Source organism: Setaria italica, chromosome V, assembly GCF_000263155.2.
Source record: "Setaria italica strain Yugu1 chromosome V, Setaria_italica_v2.0, whole genome shotgun sequence".
Classification (NCBI taxonomy): Eukaryota; Viridiplantae; Streptophyta; class Magnoliopsida; order Poales; family Poaceae; genus Setaria; species Setaria italica.
In genome coordinates this window covers 10,750,720-10,774,417 of record NC_028454.1, presented here as the reverse complement: position 1 = coordinate 10,774,417, position 23,698 = coordinate 10,750,720, and the positions used below count along the sequence as shown (strand labels likewise).

General features: G+C 42.7%; 3 protein-coding genes across 4 annotated transcripts; all 3 read right to left on the bottom strand.

Moving 5' to 3' along the window:
• Positions 1–1,597: 1,597 nt before the first annotated feature.
• LOC101753840 lies at positions 1,598–15,317 on the bottom strand. Of its 2 annotated transcripts, XM_004971662.4 has the most exons (23): positions 13,367–15,310; positions 12,683–12,881; positions 12,508–12,567; positions 12,187–12,291; positions 11,937–12,077; positions 11,780–11,842; positions 10,772–10,999; positions 10,598–10,681; positions 9,859–10,016; positions 9,248–9,773; positions 8,365–8,535; positions 8,185–8,244; positions 7,730–7,852; positions 6,966–7,241; positions 6,788–6,853; positions 6,529–6,660; positions 5,451–6,272; positions 4,922–5,202; positions 3,495–3,727; positions 3,059–3,297; positions 2,760–2,951; positions 2,230–2,502; positions 1,598–2,114 (listed from the first exon to the last, which is right to left on the bottom strand). In XM_004971662.4, the coding sequence occupies exons 1-23, from the start codon at positions 15,187–15,189 to the stop codon at positions 1,968–1,970; spliced, it is 6,402 nt and encodes a 2,133-aa protein (XP_004971719.1). In that variant the 5' UTR covers positions 15,190–15,310; the 3' UTR covers positions 1,598–1,967. The 2 variants fall into 2 exon arrangements, with proteins under 2 accessions (XP_004971719.1, XP_022682992.1); XM_022827257.1 differs by lacking the exon at positions 1,598–2,114 and having other exon boundaries at positions 2,478–2,595; positions 13,367–15,317.
• A 948-nt stretch (positions 15,318–16,265) lies between these two features.
• LOC101758946 (nucleolin) lies at positions 16,266–19,205 on the bottom strand. Its single transcript, XM_004968363.4, has 3 exons — positions 18,536–19,205; positions 17,257–17,506; positions 16,266–17,081 (listed from the first exon to the last, which is right to left on the bottom strand). Exons 1-3 carry the CDS (start codon positions 18,908–18,910, stop codon positions 16,720–16,722), a joined length of 987 nt encoding a protein of 328 aa, XP_004968420.1. The 5' UTR covers positions 18,911–19,205; the 3' UTR covers positions 16,266–16,719.
• Positions 19,206–19,710: 505 nt separating this feature from the next.
• On the bottom strand, positions 19,711–23,692 carry LOC101758540 (syntaxin-32). The gene is made up of 5 exons (XM_004968362.2): positions 23,343–23,692; positions 21,943–22,193; positions 21,685–21,854; positions 20,643–20,840; positions 19,711–20,170 (listed from the first exon to the last, which is right to left on the bottom strand). Exons 1-5 carry the CDS (start codon positions 23,614–23,616, stop codon positions 20,011–20,013), a joined length of 1,053 nt encoding a protein of 350 aa, XP_004968419.1. The 5' UTR covers positions 23,617–23,692; the 3' UTR covers positions 19,711–20,010.
• Between the last annotated feature and the right edge of the window lie 6 nt (positions 23,693–23,698).

Genomic DNA, 23,698 nt, shown 5'->3' with positions numbered 1-23,698 from the left:
TAAACTAATGTTACAATCTCAAAACCAAGTTTCAAGTTTATATTACCGTTTCTAATTTTAATATTTCATCATTTAACCCACCGAAAGCACCAGTAACCAGTACAAAAGGCATATTTAATTTCCGTTTGACAGTTTGAACTTTGATGGATAGTCCGGGAGAAAAGAATGCATCGAGTACCCTTGTAACATGGGCATTCAGGTAGCAAAAGAAAAATGTCACTAAGCTAGCCTCAATCTCAGAAGCTGACAACGATATATCGCTAAACGTAGTGCCATCAAAGATAGAGAGTCGAAAGAATTGATTGATGTCGACCCATCATTGTTGGAACTTGAAGTTGTGAGTAGATATGACTATGGGAAGGGTATTAATAGATTTGTATCATACAAAACTACACCAAACTGATACAAACCACCACACGTCAAACCATAGGCACACAAGCACATTTTCTAACTAGTCCGCAACAAAAGCCAATTCCACATATGGACGGCGATGCAGCAGAGATGCAGCAGAGATCGGGCGAGGTCCTTCATTTATTTATTGGAGCTAGTAGCGTCCGGACATCGGACGCTGCTACAACCGTTGGATTAAAATTAGAAAAATTTCCCACCGAAACATCAACTCGTGTTGCATGCAACATTCGATCGGTTACTTTCCTTTTCCACATCTCCTTTGTTTGACCGCTCGAATCCCATTAAATATGTCTCTCATCACCACAAAATCGTTAATATTCTAGTTCTCCTCGGAGCACCTTCCCAAATTAACTTCAAAAGCGGCAGCATCCAAAATCAACTATTGCAACATCCTAACTCACCTACCGCAATAGCCCAAACAAAAAATATTGGAACATCCAAAATCATCTATTTCAAGTTGCAACATCACAAATCCCCTATTGTAACATCTCAAATTAACTAATGCAACATCCACCACCATGAAAATTTCTATTACAATGTTACAAACATATTACAAGCATAATTTATATTGCGACATTAAAATATAATGCCCGCAACATCTTGGAACACATAGATGGAATTGGGAACAAATCCCCAACAAAAGAAGAATAGAGCAAGAATAAACTAAACAAATAATGCAACATCTTAAATAGGTTGTTGTAACATCCAATTTTACTTGCCTGAAACGCATCCGAGCTTGTGGGTCTAGGTGCTCAAATCGACCTCTCCACCTTCATGCTCGAACTAGATGCCCAAAATGGTGTCCTTTGATTGAGTTGCTACTCAACCGTGGTGGAGCTTCCGTGCTCCATTTATGGCAGATCAAGATTCAATGGTCACTCATGGAGAGAGAGATAGAGTGGTCTTGTTCTACCTGGGGTGGAGGAGGAGCCTACAGGAGTGCGGGAAGAGATAGGGAGGGAGCGAGCTTGGTGGAGAGGAACAACATGTAGCAACACGTCAGTTCGGTTCAGATTTTCACGGCTGTGCTGCAGCTGCGGCAGCCAACCACAGCCACAGCCAAACAGCAGCATCGGCAGCCAAATTGGATGAAAACAGAGTATTCATACGTGTTTTGGGCCAGCAGCTGATCGGCTGTCACGCATCTGCAGCCATTGTAAGAAGCTCAAGCGAGCAAGGTTAGTCGGACATGAAAAGCAGCTGTTAATTAGAATGGAATAAAACTTCAGGTCCGGTGATTTGTTATCATCAATGCCCTTGCCTAGCCAGTGTGCTACATGCGTCCGATGTGCATAGCTCGCATCGGACGCCCGGTACATAGCATTTCTGTTTATACATGTGTTTCTTTACAACCGACGCTAAGATCGCTACCTATTATTTACAGCCTCAGAAACTTTGTTTCCGAGAAAGAATGTAACTACCACAGAGCAAATGTACACGTACAGCTCCTTGTCAAAACTTGCATATCTACAAAAACAATTAATCAGGGGACCTAATCTTTGTGTAGCACAGCTGCTACGCCCGGTGTTCTTGCTGCATGCAATGGCAAAAATGAATCAATCCTGCGATGTGGCTGAGTACTCGAAGAGAAGCCTATTGGATGGGGTAGACTGGAAGAGAACACGGAGCCTACTAGTTAGCTGATATATCAGCGTCCACTGCATCGCCATTTCTGAATCTTTCATTTGCCTGACGACAGAGGCCTGCACATCGAGCACAGCAATTAGGTCAGTTTCTATTCGGACCAGTGTTACAACACATTGCACCTTATCTGGCTGAAAAATCTAACTATTTCCTTTTTAAGAACAATATTTATACCTGAAGGCGTTTTCCAAGCTGCACTTCCACCTCCGTGGCAAAAGAGATATTGTTTGCCAGTGATTTTAGTGGATCAACTGTTGGGTCCACAGATAGTAAACTTGGGATCTGCGGAGCATAAACAAGCCGCCACCGTGCCTGTCCAAACTCACCCTTGCCCTCAATCCTTGGCATCAAAGTTTCAAGCGTTGCAGTTGCAAGCTTCTTGAATGCAAGCTGTCCGTCACCTTCTAATAACGATTCTGCAAGCTGTGACTCAAAAACCTTTGCAGCCTAAAAGACAAAGAAAGCAGGTTTACGAGCTCCATATTAACATATGATGGGGAAATAGTGCAGCAAGCCAATTCTTCAATGACTCTAATCTTCCTGCAGTCGTCTCAAATGGAATGAGCAGACACTCAGCAAGAGGTACATAAACATATGCAGTGTCACCTTATTGTGCAATAGTTGAAAATTTGAAACCAAAGCAAGGTATTATCAGTCCTACAGTAAAGTCACTCAGTTATTATTACTCATTGTAGCAGACTCACCTCACTAGGTGACAGAACATCCTGATCCACGGAACGTGTTGATGTTACCACCAGATTGTCTTGCCACATGCTTGCTCGACTTTGGATTTTGAATTGCCATTCAGATCCAACAAGAACGAGATCGAGAACAGGATCCAAACCAAGATCAGGCTCAAATTTTGCTACATTTAAATGATCGTTTTTTAATCTAACCTGCAATTGAGTACAGAGTGTAAAACCATTATAACAATATTGAATCGAATGTATACTTCGATAAAATGAAGATATGCTAAACAAGGTCTTAGGGCAGTTAGGCTTACTTGAGTAGCTACCAGGTTGACCTCACCATTTTCAAATGTTAAGATACCCTTAGGTCTTATGTACTTTGGATGAACCATCCCACTAAGCTCTAGGTCACCGCTGACAGCAAAATTCAAAATTAGAGGATAAACAATCCTTAATTCTGGTCCCAAGGTAAGCTTCAGGTCATTTAGCCGGGCATCAATGTTTGGCTTAAAGCTTCCATGCTCAAGAGTCCTTTCTGTGTCCGATTGTTCCCCTAGACATATTAAGATAAGATGCACAGCTTCAGTTGGCTCGTGAAGGAAACAACAAAAGTAATGGAGAAAAATGGGATAAAGGTAAAATTATGCCATTTGTTAATGCCAGAACTGGATTGCACTGTTTGTGGTGTACTTACATGCAAGAGTCTTTGGTTGCAAAATTAGTGAAGCTCAAATTTAGCGGAATACTTACTGTCTGGTGATGTTGACAGTGACCCCAGAATGCGTGAGACATCCTGCGAAGTGGTTGATTGTTCAAAACCAGAAACAAGATAGCTTGACTTGTTTGACGCCAACCTAGTGGCAGCAGCACCGTTGCCTTTATCATGAGGCAAATATGCTTCACCGTGACTCAACCGGATCATCCCAGAGACATCTGGTCGCAAAATTGAGCCTGTGACTTGCAGCTGGCTGTCTACTTGGCCACTGCATAAGTCAAAACAAAAGCAAATGTTAAGGCACCATAACTCCACAATGAAAGGTCCTACACATTACTCCCTCTAGTGAAAAAAAGTGACGTCTTGTGGTTGTCTTAAGTAAACCATTTCAAACTTTGGTTACGAAATATTTTTTTATTTGTTAGTTTGAATATTTGAAAATGATACAAGTATATTTGATTCGAAATGTACTATTGCTATGTTTATAAATATGTACTCCCTCCGTCCCAAATTGTAGGTCGTTTTGGCTTCTCTAGGTGCATATGTTTTACTAAGCACCTAGATATAGTGTATGTCTAGATGCATAATTATATATATGGATCTAGACAAGCCAAAACGACCTACAATTTGAAACGTAGGGAGTAACAAAAAGTATTAGTCAAAGTTATGTATCACAGACCATGTCGATGCCAAACCATCACTTATTTGTGACAAGAGGAAGTATTCTACAGCCAGCATCGATTTACCCAACCCATTTATGAGATGCATGTAAGGTCAACATATTATTGCAAATGCATTAAACTGATCTTGAAAGATAGTACCGATTACACTATTATCATGCCCAGCCCAGGATTCCTAAAACTACCAAGACTAAGAAGCTCGAATCTCAACTTACGTAACTACTGAATGTATAACCCCCCCCCCCTCCTTTAATGCCAGTGCCACTAAGCAACGGTTAGGAACACCTGAGCATTTAGTGGAAAAAAGTAGCCTGCGCACGCACGCGCGCACACACATGTTGTGTCAAATTTTATATATATATATATATATATATATATATATATATATATATATATATATATGTCTAACAAAAATTGATGTCACAAATGGTACTCTGTCCAATTGCAAAAGTAGGTTGTACTAACCTTCTCAACTATTCTCTAAATTCAAGTTATCCTATAACTCATAGGTAATTTTTTTTCTATTTTCTTCCTCCATTGCCCTTGCTTAATAAATGCTACCACTCTCCTAAACAAATCAGCCATCTCTCCCAATGCAGCATAAATGGAGGGCAATAAGATCATTTGTCCTACCTTTTTAATTCTTGTGCATGAGTCTAAAATGACCTACATTTGCAATCAGAGGGAGTGTGTATTTTAGACTGAAGCATATACCCTATAACTTGAAGCATTTACTAGTATGCAATCCTGTATAAATAAAAGGATAAAGAAACCACAATGACCTCAAAATATTTTTTGCTCGTATGTCCAGAACTTCACATTTCAAATCAATCTTGTCGTTGGCAGATGGCTCGCTATTTTTCAGAGGTAAGGTCCCTTTCATCGACAATCTCCCTTTCCTCCCAACCCTGCTTTCCATGGAACTGATGCATAGTCTGTTGGATATGACATGAATGGTACCAGCAAAATTTGTCAATGGTGTCCGAAGGAAAGGAGAATCCACAATCGCTCGGTTAAATGTTGCAGACCCATCAACAACAGGCTGATCAACTGTGCCTTTAACCTTGATAAAGAAAACACATGGGAAAATATCAACAACACAGTTTCACGTTAGATCCATAGGAAAAAAAAAGATATTCTAAAGGTTTCAAGTACAACAAAAGAACCAGTATATAAAGTATAAGCACAATACTTATGCTTGAATAGCAAATTGCATGCTGTAGCTGAGCAAAAGTGAAAAAACTAAAGATCGACCAACTAGTCATAGATTGCCACTAATTGAATAATAGGAATTAAAAAATAATGAAATACCTGGAGGAGAACATCAGCATAGCCTTGAAGCCAGTTTGCATAAGGACTCAAAGCAGTTATCAACATCATACCCCCATCCTTTATATCTGCATTTACCCTCACTTCACCTGGTTCTAGCATGTTCCAACTTAAACCTTTCAGGCTTTCAGCTAATTGAAATTCCCAGCCCTCCTCCGTCTTGTCTCTCACAATTCTTGTTTCACTGATCTCATTCGGTGTTCCTCTGTCTTTTGCCCAAACAGGGATTCTTATGATACCTTGTTTCCCATCTTCCTCCTCCAGACTTTCCTCTGTCGAGCTGCTGTCTACATAAGTGACTGGGATACTACCTTGAATGTTTACATGTCCATTTTGTATGGTTGGTTCGAAATTTGCATCAAATACGAAACGGCTTGTAGGGGTAACAGAAGCTAATACTTCTGCTCTTCCAAGATCGATGCCTCCAATAGTGCCATCAAGCAGCCTTATTCGAACATCACATTCTGGTTTTGCAAGAGTACCTTTCAAATCTCCCTCCATGTGCAAAATACCTTTAATGGGTGTCAACCATTGCCTCAGAAAATGAATGGAGTCTGTGGTTGATGATTCTATAGCCTGAACTAAAGCTGGTATAAGACCAACTGGGAAGTTAAGCACAGCAAAGTGAAGATTTGTTAGTGGCCCAAGAATCGACCCATCAGCATGAAGGGTGGCATTATCTTTCTGAATAAACAATTTATCAAGACGCAGGCCATCATTATTGCTGAATGAACCAGATGCGAGAACACGCTGGGTCTTGTAAGTTCCCCATTCCCAATCTTCACCACTGAAATCAAAATCTGCCTGCAGTACATAAACGTGTTATGAATCTACATGTACATGCAGCACATATTAAACCATAATAATTCTAGGAAAAAATATCCTGTTGAAGTAAGGGATACAAAAGAATATAAAGGAAGCAAGCCAGTAAGCCATTAACACATATACAAAACAAATGCTTGGAAGGAAACAAATGGAAAACAATAATGCCTCTTCTCATTTGTTATAGGAATCCTAACAGAAAGACTACTACAAGGAGTCAATTTCTGAACATGCTCACCATAGTATCCCCATTACCACCCCCACTGGCATCAAGAGAGCCACGCCAATAGCCTGTCAGTTCAGCTAAGCCAGGAAGTGTTATATCTTCCATTGTGTCGTCGTCCAACCAATCATGATACATTTCTAATGCCTGGAACAAGTAACGTGAAAAAGTTTACTATAAAGAATCAATGTCATCATGAGACAGCATTGGACAAGGCATCAACCCCTAAGCCTGTGAATCTACTCGGCTAAAATCACTATTTTCAGTACAATACCTTTAGCTGATCACGAAGACTTTCAGCATTGAACCCAACAGATTGCAGACATTGCATAAAAAGTTCCTGAAAACAAATGGAGAGTTATATGGCCCAGGGCCATCTAATCAACCATAAACACCAACAAGTATTTTGTCCAACCAAAGAAAAGAGGGGAATTCAAGGACCAAATGTGTACCTTTGATCTAGAACGAATAACTGGGTCTGTACTTCGTGAAAGAAGCCTTGCTAAAGGAAGCATTTCAGCTACTTCAGCACCAGGAACCTCTAGTCTCATCCTCCACCTACCCATCGAAGACATTATGCTACCAAGATGGCCTCCCATTGCTTTCTCTATAAACCCATTACTCTGACTTTCCACAGGAAATCTATCACGTGTTCCGGGGAAAACATACTCCCCTTGAAGCTCATACTTGCTTTTAGCTTGCTCCAAGATAGATTTTTCCATAGTAATCTGTGTATTAAAAATACAAAAAAAAGGTTAGTGAGACGGTTCCAAAATAGTGATTAAAATCAAATACAAACCTCACTAGAAATGGATAAATGGTGTCAAGAAAAACCTATGGATGCAGAATAGATCTGCACTATACAGTAATTAGTCTGTGCTAACTACTGCAAATTACCATGACTGAGAGATCAAAAGCAGAGTACAACTAACGATAATTGCTGCAAGTAATACAGGTCCAAAGAAGAGTATGTTTCAGAGATTTAAAGCATAAAGTGAGTTGTTTCTTAGGGGTGCATATCCAGTATACACTCCACCAAGGATGAGTTTATGAGTGAAGTTTCCTCACAAACACTTTTCAACAGTCAACAAGTGGCAATACAATGTAAAATACTGGACACCAATACATCAAACATTTTCTAGAGGGACAATACACAACATATGGTAGTAACATACAAGGCTCAAAATACAAAGAAAAATTGGAAAGAAATACTCACAACATCACCACTCCATCTAGCAGCTATATCAAGTGCTTCACCAAGCATGCCACTAAATTTGGGACGAATTACTGATAACAAACCATGACCTCTTCTTTTCTGGAAATTAAGCTGAAGTTCTGCCTGCAATTAAAAAAATGTCACGTCAGACATTAATAGTGGATTGCCCCACGGTAACAAAGGTTAATAATTTTGAAGCTTTCGGATTCAGCCTATATGTCTACAATATCCTATTCAAAGTACATGCGGAAAAACTTACTAGAACTGGATGGTATTAACAGATAAGATGTATCCAAACTTGGATATGCCAGTAATTTAGTTATAGGTACATGATACAGAGCAGAACCAACCAAAGCGATCAAGACATGCGTAACACAAAGATCATAGTACAAAACCTGCCATTGCACTACACAAAAAGAAAAAAAACATAATAAGTATAATTAAAGCAACAGTACCTTCTGAACAAATCCACGCAATGAAGCAAATTCCAACTCATCAAGTGGCAAATTCCGAACCTTAAAACCAGGAAACAAGGCTCAATAAAATCTGATTTTTAAAGTTTGAATAGCCTCCTAAGATCTATGGTGCTCCAAACACTCCATTGGAAAGCAAAATATAAACATGTCAAATTGTACCTCTAGACTGGACAAATTCTCAGGATGATAACAGATATTAGATCTCAGCTGCCCCTTTTGGAGGAAAACTGACAGAAGCCTCACATCTTGAATAGCCTCGTTTGTAGTGGAAAACAATGGTCCATTCACTTCTATGGAAAAATTTTCATCAGGCCTGCCAGTAGCATTCAACTGCTTGACCAGGGAATAGAGATTGTAAGGGGGAAAATGGACAGGAACCACAGTGAAGTCCATACAGATACAATACTGAAATCGATATATAACAAACATGATTGCATGCTCTGTCCAATTTTTAGAGCAAAACTTCATGTGGAAAACTATCAAACTCATGCATCCAAGAAGACAAGATTCGTTTTGTGTAAAATCGGTTGAGTGTACATGGAACTAAAGATTCTTAAGTCTCAAAATTATGATATGCTGTTATTTCAATAAAAACCGTTTCACAAAGTTTCTGAGTACCATGTCAAGAATGGCATTGCTGAAATGTAATCTGAAGTACCATAAATACAGTAACTATCAGAAAGGAAATGGAGGATATGGATTATTCAGAACTTCTATCCTTGCTGTATTTAAAACTTTCCTGTTGAATTTTGTAGCAAAGCAAATAGGGGATATCTATTATTTGAAAAGGTCAAATATAGATATAGCAAGTATAAATAAACTTTCTTTAAAGGCTATGGTTCATCTATTTGTGCACATAGTACCATCATTGCTTCCAATCTTGCCTTCAACTACGCAAAACCAATATGCATGCGGGGGGGGGGGGGGGGGGGGGGGGGGGGGGGCGGGCGGCTCTGAATTTGATTACAGTATAATCTAGAGGCAAAAGAAGTTGAATGTGGAAGATGATAACAAGAAAACAAACAGTTTGATAAGTAATTACCATCACAGAATCCCGTGATACGGAAAGGAAGCCAGTAGATTGTGGCGCTAGCATCAGTTGGTTGAGTTTTATTCCTGATAGAGATATGTTGCCAACAAGCTTTGACACATCAGTCTCAACCTTATTTTGATCAATGTTACTTTCCAGAACACCCTTGATTTTGTCATCAGCTATATTGCTAGATTTCATGACCTTTCCTTGAAATTTGACCCTTCCAGATGCTTTCAAATGCAATGGTCGTGGTGAATCAAAAGGTATTGAGGAGGCTATATGAGCAAACTCAAAGCCTCGCATACGCAAATCCAAATCAACACCCTCCACAATTAGTGGCATAATTTTGTTCATTTGATAAGTACCCTTGTTCAGTAAGTAATCATCAATATATGATGTCTGAACTCGAGTATTTAAATCGAAGGCAACTGATGATGAAGTGACCATAATATAATCATGTGCAATAACAATATTGCCACGTGCATCTGAAAAGGAGTCTTCTGCATTTGGTGCAGCCCACTTGATGTCAAACTTCCTGTAATAGATTTATTGTTGTTAGAAGATAAAAGAAATATTAAGCCTCCTTGTTAGACAGAAGACGCTACATTTAAGATACTCACGGTCTAATAAGGGAGCCAGAAAGTCTAGTCTCTCCATTGAGCTCTCCAATTTTGAGTGGAAGCAGCTGGATTCCTCCAGGAATGTAACGATGCAAAACTTTATCAAGTAAAATGGTCCCGGACAAATTAATATCCATAGCAGAATCATCACCTTCCCCCTGTAAAGATTGAAATCTATAATTATATTTTACATAATGTGATTACTTGCATTGCTGAGAAATGCTAGGTTATCTATAATGGATTAAAGTAGCAGTATTGCAAATTTATGCCTGCCTTCATAGGAGCACATTGCTATTGTTCTATTTGTTAGGAACTTTAACAGAAAGAAGGAAAGGATGTAGCTTGTTGTTGTTTGCTAGGTTCTTAACAATGAGCATTCACTGCAACCCCAGGGAAACGATCAATAGAATGACTTTGCTGGGTGCCAACCACATTTGTAGAATGTCAAAAGTTGTGAACATCATATGGACCTAATGAACACCCTTTGCGGATATACTTAATTATATTATTTCATACACATTTTCATCTTTTGAATAGTTATTATATCATCATCTATACATCATAATCCAAAACCGTTCACTTTGTTCTCAGTGTAGAGTGTGCAATGAACAATGATCAGACGATTTAGCACAAACTGAAGCCACCGTGGTAGAAGTAGAAAGAGGTTGGTCTGACTCAAAACACAGAAAAATGACAGACTAGAAGAGTAAGAGTGTAAGACACTGTGTAACAATAATACCTCTGGGCAAATCCATGCATTACCAGCCCCTCGAATTTCTCCACCATCCAATAGGCATGCTCTAATGCCATATAAATCAGCAACCTGCATCCAGGGGTGATAACTAAGAGAGAGAAAATAGTCGCTAAATCGTAGACTTCCAAAAGCAAGAATTATGGCTATATTTGTACTCACACAGTTGTCAAGGTTGAATGTGAAATTGGCAGATACATGAGAGAATGGAATATGGTCAAATGCAGCAACTGCACCAGCCTCTTTGTTTTGCATCACAGCTTCAGAAGCTGCAGATGGCGGCATACCAGATATTGAAAGAGACTTCCTTGAGACAATCCCACTTCCAACAAAAACAGGAGCATCAAGGGGTCCTTGACAGTTAAATACAGCAGTAACAGCACCAGCCAACTGAAAAGATTAGGTTATTGTATCAGAAGTCAAGTCTTAAAAAGGTCAAACAGAAACATGAGGCGCAAATGTGCTTAAACACATTACACCATAACTAGGGACTATTCCAAAGTATTGCTTACAAAAAAAGGGTCAAATCCATAGCCTGTAATGTTAATTTAAACTATTCATTTTGCTTCATCCAGAAGATATTTCTTTTTATCCTAAGAACCAAAGTAATTTGATGTTGTGTATTTTTTCCTTTTTGAGATGGAGAATAACAACTGTGCCCAGACAAATAAATGAATTTAGTCGCCAATAGCAACTGAAATGGGTTAGCCAGTTTATTATTTGTCCAGACAATGAGGACCGTACAAACAGAGAATATATATCAAAATCTAGTTATTACAAATAGAGAATATATCAAAATCTAGTTATCTATTCTACAAGACATGTTTAGTTAAATTTAGCAAATTCCATATATGACCTTTAGTAGTTAAATTCTCACATTGAATAAGGCAGCGCAAAACTAATTTGCAATTTGATATTCTTCTTTTTACAAAACTAATCAATAATATCATTGCCTTATTTGTCTTAGTTGACACTAGTATATTTAAATTTTATTTCTAGCATACTAAAGTTGAACCATCTACGACATTTCCATATATTACCAGGCAGCTGAGTGAAAAGAGATCAACCCAGCTGCATGCTGAACTGAAATAATCATACCAAAAAAATCTTGCAGCACCAGAGAGGGAGAGGGACAGGGACAGGGAGGGACGGAGAGAGGGTATGTTGTACCGGGAACATAAGAGGTTTCATTTTCATTGTCCTCATAAGTGCATTAACTTCAACAGATGGAACCTGATAAGAGAATCAAAATTATCAAAAACGGTTTAAGCATTATTTTAGAAACTCTGTGTATAACATAAGCCTCAGCTAGGACATTTTACAGTACCTGGCACATTAGATGGAACTCTCCGTCCTCAGGATTTAGTCCAAAATCTCCAGAAGCTTCAACTGGAGCATCACCAAACCATCCACTTGCATTGTGCAAAAATACTCTTTGACCACGAAATGATAGTTTTGCCACTATATCCTGAATGTATTCAGGCTTACTATTAAAAAGTGGTAAATGCACTTTGCAATGTTGCCAGCACTAACATTTCTATATTCTATAGACCAAATGGGGTTAAACGTAAACATACTGAAAATGATGATGGGGCATCCAATATCTGGAAAGCTAGGCCTTTGACATCAATCTGACCGTGAATGCTTGGGAAACTATCACCTTTTGACATACAGATATGCACCTGTAAGAGGAAAAGTCAAAATGTTCTCATAAGCACATTAAAGGTCAAGCATGACATAAGAAAGCTTCCATGAGACATGGATGTCTTGACGTAGCTAACAGTAAACCCTATTAAGTTCAGCCACTCTCCCAGCGCATGCCAAAGTCACATATCAAAACTTGTCTTCAAAAATATGAAGGTATAAATCAATGCAAGCAGTAGGAAAAGGGGAAGTACCTCACCAGTAGCTCTTCCTTTGTGCCAAACAACAGGTATTTCTAAAATCCTTTCAAACAGCTGCACATGAAAACTCCCTTTCAACAAAGAAACTAAACTTCCAACATCTTTTGTTTGGCTGGCAGAGAATTAATAAATTACGATCAACCAGAAATCATAGAAGTAGTTGCATTACCGGAGCAAATGCATCGACTACATTGAGATTAGCATGCCATGTTTCCTCAGCTATGTCAACGAAAACATCTGTAGAAAGATAACCCCCTCCTTGAGAAGTCCGGTCTTGCCTCCACTCCATGCAGTTCCCAGTTACATGCACGTGTACACGATTATAACTGTTTTTAAACTTAACGTGTCCGCTAGCATGCTTCATTTCTCTACAGTACAACACAGGCCATCAGTCCAAACTAATTAGTGGGATCACTTCAAAATGTTAATACTGGATAAGATCAAAGTCGTAGCACTTTAAGCTGAAATTAGTTTCAAAGGATCAAAACCTACATCCACCTACAAAATTGTGTTAACAGACTAAGGTATGATAAATTACAGCGCATTCTGCATACTCTACCCTGACTCTGTGAGTGCTATGCTTTAGTAATTTTATTGTGGAGTGGTAATAGTATCACCAGGTTATAAGATATATTAATATGAATATGAAAGCCTAAGTTGAGAATGGTATATTAATATGAATATGAAAGCCTAAGTTCAGAATGATATATTAATATGAATATGAAAGCCTAAGTTGAGAATATTTATTGTTCAGTGTTGTAAGTTGATTGGAAACAATGTGCTAGGAGGGGGGGTTAAGGGAACTACACAAGAGCACATATTTGAAATGAGATGGAAAATAAAGAGGTCATACCTGGGTTCCTGATCACCATATCCCAGAAGCATCAAGTTCCCTCCATTGAAATAAACTGAATCAAGGGTAATGGGAAGTGCATGCTGAACACCACCAGAAGGGATCTGGCTAACCCCTTCTGTAAGTTCAGCAGAGATATCTCCAGGACCAATAGCAAATTGTGACTTCAATTTCTGAATTTGAACATCCAGAGATGCACACGGTGCATTAAAACGGACAAGGAACCCCTTTAATTGGAAAGGCCAAAATGGCACCCAGTTGTGAGCATGCGTGCATGAACCAAAATTCCCAAAAATAGTTTCTCGGTGAGGAACAAATTTATTTTCAAAAGGATTCTCAAATCTCTCCAGTACAGGGCCTTGGGGGAAGTTGGCCTGAGTCACCTGACCTATCTGCAGACCTTCCGAATGGTGGCATAGTAACACATTGTTATCCAAATTACATGATCTACACTGACTAGATTGTTGATTATCCAAAGGTGATTCAGCCAAACTAGTTGATGCAATCTCAGAGCTGCCAACAGTTTTATCATTTGAAGTGAATTCACTTCCACCAACATTGGCACGACCTCCATCCGATGAGCTTTTTCCTGGGCCAGGGGATGAATCATCAATATTACTGTGACCTGTGCTCTGAAAATATGCTACAGCAGCATCCGCACTGCGTCTAAGAATCCTTTGCTGAGAAGAATTGTCAGCATCTGGCACCACCTTACTGTGAGCCTTTCTCCTGTACCTGAGCCTACTGGGGCCTGATATCATCCTAGACCAGAGGTTGATCCCTGGAATGCGTGATTTGACACCAAAAGATTTCTCCAAATCTGCATGCTTCGAACCAGAGTCAATGCCTGTCGCCAAGTGATGATCCTTCTTGTGCATTTCATCAGCGCAAAGGGGTGGACTAGACTTCCCAATTTCTGTTGGCCCATCAACCTCCATCATCTCATCAGTGGACTGAGAAACAGATTGGCCACTCGGAATGGTGTACCCCTTCTCAGCAGCTTCTCTTGCAGCCTTATCCCTCTCCTCGTTCCATTGCTCCGCGGCCTTCTCCCTCGCGAGCCTCCTCGTCTTGGTGCGGATGTCTATGCCCTCCTCCCCCGAATGCCTCTTGACGGTGCCCTCGGACGGCGCCGGAAGGCCGAGCCACGAGAAATCCTTCTTCTGCGCCACCAGCGCGGAGGGCTCGGACAGCACGGCGTCGACGACGACCCTCCCCCTCCTGAGGCTGGCGAAGGGGCGTACCCTAATCTTCATGACGGGCACCTCGGCGCAGGAGAACTCCTCGGCGTGCGGGCCGATGGAGCAGGTCTGCAGCGTGATCCCGAGCGGCGAGACGCTGCGCACCTTGCCGAGCCGGACCTCCCGCTGGAGGTACTCGCCGAGCGCGGCGCAGGCCGCGGGCAGGAGGCGCGCCTCGACGAAGGAGCGGGCCCGGAGCTGGGCGACCCATGAGAGCGCGGCGGCGACGGAGACCACGGCGGCGAAGACGGAGCAGCGCACGAGGAAGAGCCCCTCCCGCCACACTGGCGCGAGCGAGCCGATCAGGGCCCGCGGCCCCGGGAGCAGCGGCGGCGCGGGGGTGTGGTGGGCGTGGTTGCTGTGGTGATGCGCGTGCGCGTGGGGGGCGTCGGCGGGGGAGTCGCTGGAGTCGGAGACCTTGAGGCGGAGCAGCGGCGGCGGGTCGAAGCGCGCGAGGGTGAGGAGGGGCCGCGAGGTCGGGTGGAAGCGGGGGCGCCGGCGCCGGCGGGGGAATGAGAGGCGCGGGAAGAGGAGCGGCGGCGGCGGCGCGAGGAAGGCCGAGGCGCGGGGGCAGTGCGACATTGCGGCGCGGCGGCCTCGCGCGCCTAGGTGACCATTTGCGTGCGGCGAGAGGAAGAGGGAGGAGGGGAAGGGAGAGGTGGGTGCCCACAGACAGTAGCAGTAGCCCAGGCGCGGGGCGAGACGCCAGAGAGATGCTTGTCTTTCGCTGGGGCCGTTTCGCCGCCGGGCCGCCTTCCTCTTTACCTCAAGGCAGAATTTCTTCTCACGTCTCTGGCGAACTTTCGCCTCCAGTCTCTCTCTATTTTCTTTTTTTTGTCTAGGGTGTTTGATCCCGGGTTAAACTTTAGTCCCCATCACATAGAATGTTTGATACTAATTAGGAGTATTAAATATAGGTTAATTATAAAACTAATTTCACAACCTCTATGCTAAATCGCGAGACGAATCTATTAAGTCTAATTAATCCACCATTAGCGAATGTTTACTGTAGCACCATATTGTCAAATCATGGACTAATTAGGCTTAATAGATTCGTCTCACGATTTAGCCTAGGGATTCTGCAATTAGTTTTGTAATTAGCTCATGTTTAGTCCTCCTAATTAGCATCCGAATATCTGATGTGACACGGACTAAACTTTAGCTCCAGAATCCAAACACCCTCTTAATCTCTGATTTCTGAATTCGTAAGATCGCCTTGTAATAAATTCGAATTTGCACTGTCTTTTTAGTCAGTTTGGCCATTCCATTGCTTCATGAATTGCTTGCATCCAGGCAACCCAGCTACAGTACGCAACGCGCGTGATCGTTTGTCCAATACGCAACAGGTTGCACCAGCTTGCACAAGGCAAGAAAACGCTGTTGTCATCTGTCAATTTGTCAAAGAAAACGCTCTTGTCGTCTGTCAATTTGTCTAAGTGTTCGGTCGGCTCACGAGAATTCCAACAAATTTGACAGCAACTTTTTCAGTATAAAAGGAAAAGATAAAGCACAGCATCAACACAATTATCCTCTGACAGAAACGTCCTTCGAACAAGACTAGCAAATACCTGAATACCAGATGCCTCCCCGAGCATCTGCTGCAACTGGTATAGTGATGCAGCTCCATGATCCATTATCCATGACCCATTGACCAATTGTGAGATCAAACGCTACTGTTATAAGTAGCAAAAATGGATTACAAAATCTCTTACATTCAGTGAGCCGCAAAACAGAACACGCGCTACCATCCCACGGATGATTACAGAGTGTTTATATGTTTATAAAAACAGAAAATGTATATGGTAAAAGAAAGCAAGCTGAGGATAATTTCGACAAGCCTAGCCCAATGCAAGAGTAGGGTTACAGGACTACAGGACGCAGCACGATATACCCCTGACTGGCCATGTTGTCCATGAAGTTCCATTGGATGAACAATTCAAAGCACAATTACATGACTGTTTTGTGACCACAAAGGCCTTTCATGAATTCTGAAATGAAACTCAGAAAGGCGCTTCGCAGTCATAAAGATGACAACTCAAAAAAGTTTTATTGTGAGTCCAAAACGAACAAGGGGATATCAAACTCAGAAGCATTTCAAAACTTTTTGCCCATTTACCGCACGGGCTGCTGGTTGTAATGACTCTTCTCTTTCTTCTTAGCTGCTGCGAGCCTTGCACTCCTTGCTGCGGCCTCAGAAGCAGCAATTTTCGCAGCGGTGTCCATCTCTTTGCTCGATTTCTTCTTCTTCATAGAAGCCATCTTCTTTAGGCGCTCCTTCACGTCTACAGCTGTGTCTTCATCAGGTTCTGCACTTGCAGTCTCCTCTGACCCATCAGCTGCTTCTTGTGTTTCTTTTGCCTCCTTGGAACTCTTGTCTTTCTTTTTCTTCTTCTTGGAGGTCTTGCTCTCAGAAGGGGCAGGAGCATCTTCCTTTTTCTCTCCATCACCAGTTTGGTTTGCGCCTTTCTTCTCAGCTGCAAGAAAATATAGCATGAGAAAACAAAATTCATACAAACAACCCAACCACATAGAGATACTGGTATCATGCATTTTATGTTCCCTTCAACCCAGGGTGATCATCAAAGCATCATTCAAGCACCATAGAACACCAGGGGGAAACATAATGTACTGCAGCATTTACTATCTTACCATCCTGTGCAGCATTGCTTGAATTCCCAGAGAGTCCCAGCTCAGCCAATACTGCATCAAGTTCTGCTAATTCCTTCTTTTTCAACTCCTTTTTAGATAGCTGCCTTTCTGTATCTTTGGGGGGTGCAGTTGGGGGTGCAACTGTCTTCATAGGAGGTTCGACTGCGGCTTCTTCCGCTTCATGCTCAGGTTCATCCTCAGCACCATCATCAACCTCATCATCAAGGTCCTCATCATCACTCTCAATGTCCTGCAGCATGAAGAAGCAAATACATCTAAGAATACCATCACTGAGGCTCATCATGAAAACAATAATCAAATATGTTATATGCTAAAGCTGTAAGACGAAATAACTTTGCTTGCCGTAGGATTATATGCTTATTTAGACTGCTGATAAACAGAACTAGGCATGCCATAGAACTAAAACTGTAAGAGGGAGAATAAATCTGCACGCACTATGTGCCTGAGCACCTCTGCAACTGTTTACTGCTAATATGCTGCATATACCCTTAACAGGACGCGTAACACTCATGCTCATTGCTGAAAAACATCATTAATTGCCAAAAATAAAGATACAGGCATTAGGACACTAATTTGCCGATTCCATATATACAGTTACGTCATCTCAATTTGTCAGCTAAGCATATCCTGTACAACAAGACAATAAATAGACAGAAAGGATAAAAGCATCACACTGGCATACTTGTAACTATGGCATTGTCCCGTGGCAAATTACCGTTTCCACTACAATAGAAACTGATTACTTCAGTGAATACTTGCATCCGTTACCAACATCAAGCAAACGGCATAATAATCGAAGCCTGTAGGACGTTCCATGCCTCACTCTAACAATTCCGCTTATGCAGCTGAGCCATGTCATTTTGCCAGGTGGCAGCTAAGCATGTGCTGTACAACAAGACAATCGTTCAATCAAAGGACAAACATGTGGCCATGTTACACACCTACAACATTTTGCAGTGGAAATTTAGCGTTTCTGTACCTACACTGGAAACTGATTACCATATTGATCATGCATTGCACAAATAAATGGGATACATGCATTCGTTACCAGTAGCAATTAAATCGGCATAACACACGCACACGTAAGCCTACAGAACTTTCCATGCCTCACTCCAACAATTTCGCGCCAATACTTGACTAGCCAACTAATCGGTGAGCAGAGATTAAACAGCAACAACATTTCTAAGGTATCAACACATCCCGAAGCACATTTCATCAACCAGAAGAGGCGTATAGAGGAGTAGCAGGAGAAATAGACCTCCTGAAGGGCGGCGCGAACAGCATCCTCGACGTCCTCCTCGTCCTTCCCCGCCTCGTCGCGGTGTCCAGCGGTGCCCCAGACGGGGCGCGGGGGCGCGGTGGTGGCGAAGTAGTCGTCGTCGTCGTCGTCCTCGACATCGGCCCAGGACTTGGTGGTGAGCGGCGCGGGCGCCCAGAAGACCTCCTTCTGCGGCGGCTCCTGCTGCTGCGCCGCCCCGTCGCCGTGCTTCTTCCTGGAGGAGGACGACGACCCGGCCGCCTTGCCCTTGTCGCCCTTCTTCTTCTTCTTGAGGGACTCGAGCGCCGCGAACACGTTGCCGGTGTTGAGCTTCACCTCGTCCGCCGCTCCACCCCGCCTCCCCCCGCCCACCATGCTCCCCTACCGCACGCGGTGTTGGGACCCCAACGAGGCGCGCCCGGCCCGAACCCGAATCTGAATCCGGCCCGGCCGCCGATCTGCGGGGACGAATCGGCGCGGGGGGTTCCTCGCCGCCGGGGATCGGGTCGGGGATTGGGATTTGGGTAGGGATGGAGGCGCGGGTGCTCTAGGGTTTTGAGATGGGGTGGAGGTAGAGTGGAGGAGACGCGTGCGCCGCAGCTTTGCCTGGCGTTTGTTGTTTAAGGGTAGCAGCGGCGCAAGGCGAGAGAGAAGGGGGGATGGTTTGCTCGGTTTATCGCTAGCTACAACTCTATCCACCCGTCCCGCATTACGCATTGCCAGATTGCACACGCCACGCGCTAGTGGTGCCGTGCCACGGCCGCCTCGTCTAGACGTCCACGGCCGCGCGCTAGAGGCGTGACGTCGCAAGAACACGACTGCACCGTACCTGGGCTATGTTTTTTCTGCAGAATTGAGCTAGAGCTCCAACCACGCACGGACCTAGCAGAAATGTGTCACTGTGACAGTGATACGTCGCCTGAGAGTTTTTTTTTCTTTTGTTCCAAAAGATCATGAAAATTTATAAGCATGGTTACGAGTCTAATTCAAGATTCAGGATGCCAGTGTTCATCCATGTTTATCGTAAGATTGATACCCGACCTGAACATGCCTCAGCCATGAAGGTAGGCTGCAATCAGCGGATCGTAATAAATACTAATAATTGGGAGAATACATCAGAGACCGCAGGAACAATCAGAAAGTAGATAGCATAGCACAGACCCACAGTAGCGATCTAACAAATAACAATTGTGAGCTGCGATTCTGAAACATTGATATCACCTAGGAGTATTACTGTTTGGTTTGGTCCCGAGATAATACTTCAAACATACTGTGGAAATATCACCACTCAAGAGTAACAGGTCAGTGCAGGAGCTTGTCCCAATTTACATGACCACAAAAGGGTGAACGGTTGCTTATCATCCGGGGGTGAAAATTGTGTACACGGTGTAGTAGTAGTATGAGTAAAAATTAAAGAATACTACGCATAGCAGCCATCTATGCAGAGCATGTGGGGCGAGATGGTACAGAAGGAATCATGCGACGAAGAATATGAAGATCATGAGGAACACCATCAGCACAAAGAATATCTTCATCATCAGCCACCTGTTCGATGAGATGCTGTTGAGGTACTTCAGGAGCTGCCCCTGCGCTCCCTCGACGTTAGTCAGTGTTTCATCCATGTTCTCATCAATTCTGTCATGGAAAACGCAACATTAAGATAAGACTATAACCAATAGCCCAATAGGAACTATGAATGAAACATAAATGTAACACAAATATTCGAAGTTGAATTGAGAGTGTAAAGTAGTGATATATTAGAAACTTGTTTTATGTCTTCCTGGATCACAATGGGATAATTATTGGAAAGACTTCTTGCCCGTGCTACAGCACAACAGTGCTGTTCACGGGCGCAAATACTAGCTTGGCCATTCATAAAATATCCGCAATCCTATTAAACCATCTTTTTCTTCCTAACTATAAATATATAACCTACCAAACTAAGAGGGTTAGCAATTAACTTATCATATTATCATAAGGATTTAGTCAATTTGTGGCCACCACTCATATGCCGATACCAGGTAACCCAACTACCATAACTAGGCACACGACCAATGCTCAGCTCATGATTGATAAGGTATGTAAACTTTGGGTGAGGAAGGTTCACCTGATTGCTAGCTCTCCCTGTTGAGAAACCATGGTTGCCAACTGTGTAAAGATGTTGCTCAGCTCATGGATGGTCGATTCCACATTTTGTAGAGCTTCAGCTCTGCTCTGCATGTAACTGTCCTGCTGTACAGCCAATTGCTGCTGCTGGAAAGGCTGGGATGACGATGATGCTCCATGGTCTCCATTAGTTTTCTTCCTGATCATCAGGAGCACAAATTTGTGAGTAGAGCTCTTAAAGCACACTGAAATATTTTACATGGTTGGAAAATGGAAACAGATATATTATGCAAAAAGTGTTAGTCTAGCATAGAGAACAAACTGAAAAGGATAGCTTGTTTCAACATATGTGTCCGCATTTATGTGCCAAAACAGCAATACATACAGTAAGACGAACACCCACTGAATTAGCCCATGTACACTCTAAAAAAAATGACCGGAACATATTAATTAACTTTTTTTGAGCAAGCAATGATGCTGTTCCATCAGACTGGCAACATAGAAAATACTCATATCCAGCAGATACATCTGATAACATTTAATTGTAGTAAACAAGGTTAACGGAAAGGCTGCTACATCTCTGCTACTGCCTACTGATGGGTAAGGATGCGCATGGACTAGATTGGAGGTGCGGATCTGGTTGTTGGTTGTATACAACTTTACATTTGCTGGCACAAAATAATTTTACAAGCCCGGATTGGTTTTCTAAAGCTTCCTGACCAGTAGCTACTGGTGCTATGTACTCCGACAGATGTGAGCAATTTTATAGAGAAGTCATTTTTTGTACCATATGACCTACAAGATAGCAGACACTAGACAACCAAGTGAATAGAGGGAAACTAAGGTGATTGTGAATGGACTCAAGTGTGATATTAGAAGCCTTATGCCCAACCTACAGCTAGAACAGCTTATGAATGGACTAAAATGAGGTGGTTTCGAATGACTTCTGAAAGGTGAAAGTACAAAATCATCAAGTTTTGTTTACAATGGCTTCTGAAAGGTGAAAAATACAAAAACATCAAGTTTTCTATGTGCAACAGTACCTCTGGAATAATGGTGTAGATGCAGAGTCGCTGGCCCATGGTGCTGGGGGGACAGAGGACTCGGATGGATCCCTAGCAACAAGGGGACGTTGACGAATGAATGGATTTGATGCATCCTTTGCAGCTGACGAGGAGAACATTTGCCTTCTATTTTCATGAACCTTCAAATTCTGCACATCAAGGGAAGAAAGGCTTTAAGCAACCATCTATATTGAAGACTTTAAGAAGGGGGGAAAGGAGCATATAATTTCATCTGACCTCTGTTCGCATGGTAAGAACTTCTTTAAATTCTTTTGTCGCACTCATCAGGCGGTTTTTTAGGTTGTCCACAACTGTAGTGGAATGATTAGTCGTGTCCTTGGATAGATTCCCACTCTCATTTTGTGAATTGCAGAGAGCTTGTAGGTCTACAACAGCACTATTCAAAGCAGTGATATCCTTCTTGATAACTGCAGTCAGCTCTTGAATCTCCACAGTAGGGTCATCAAAAACAGATGTCCTCTTTGCCACTGCAAAGATTCATTTCATAATATAATTATCATAGAAATAGCACAATCTTTATAAATGCATACATCATGATAAGAGGTTCATAATGACAGGTCACTGATGACGTTTTGTGGTAATAATCACATGTAATGCCACTAGAACTAATGCACATAACTAGATTTAATGGTAGCACCATAGCATAACAGAATACTGTAGAATATTTGATTAAAGACTTAGTAAAATATTAATATATAATGCCAGATTCAACTGATGTAACTAGAAAATAAGTCCATAACCGAGAAGAGGCAACAACCAGGCAGAAATTTTGTCCAGAAAAATATTGAAGTTGAAGATTTTGCTAACTATTTTCTTAGCATCACAAATGAATGGCCACAGCAGCTAAATCATCAAGAACAGACTTCCATTAAGACATTACATGAACAAGTAGGAAGTCAGGCCATGCACGCAGTATTGCACAAAAAGTAAAATTCGCCATCAACTTGGATCTTACAAAAAGCTGGCAGCCTGGTACTAATCTATCCACACTTCCTCAGAGTGTTCTTTGTCACGATTAAGCACAAGGTTCCATCTAGAAAGCACGAAAACAAATTGTATAGGCAGCCGCATTCACTCTAACAGTGGCAAAAATAGTACTGGAAAGGGTATCAAAACTGATCTGAAACCATCAGAGCAGCTCCAACCAACCACTAGCAACACAGAGGGTGTAAAAAGTGTATGCATAAGTTCATGTTCAATACACTTGGACCCACAGAACAAAGACACATCACGGCAGCATGTACGAATGGTCATCTTGGCTTGCTTCACTGCAACGTGATGCTAATGGCATCACTGCGAGTAACATCGGCACACCCATCATGATACCCGCATAGAAAATAGCACAAGTAGGTACCGATAAGCAAATGAGTACCCCGAGGATCAACCAGGTTACAGCAGACATCTACGCCAAACAATGAAACATCAGGGAAATACTGAGAACTCAAGCAAAGACACACATATCAACCATCTGTCGCTACAAAGTAAATCACTACTAACTAACTATCGCATCTCGAGATCTCACTGACGCTAGCGCTCACGGAAGATTACCAATTCAACTTACCGGCAACGAGGACAGAATCAAGAGGGTACGGGAGGGAACAGGAGGCGGATCATACATTTGGCGAGGCGGGCTAGCTTCTGGGAGGTCTGGTGGATCCCGAGCCCGATCTTGGACGCGCGGTTGTTGAACTCCGAGCGCGCCGAAGTGGCCGCGATCGAGCCATCGAGGGGCCCGGCGCCGCCGCTCCCGCTGCTGCTCGCCGCGGCGGCTGCGACAGCGGAGGAGGAGGAGGAGGAAGGGGCGGCGTGGCGGCGCGCGCTCTCGACGGCAGAGCGGAACTCGTTGGTGCGGTCGCGGAACGACGCCTGCGCGGGCCGCGTCGGGTTCATGGCGGGCGGGCGGCGGTGGATCTGCGGGCCGGATCTGGATCTCGCCCTCGCCCTCCGCCTCGGTGGGTGGGAGGGGGGGTCC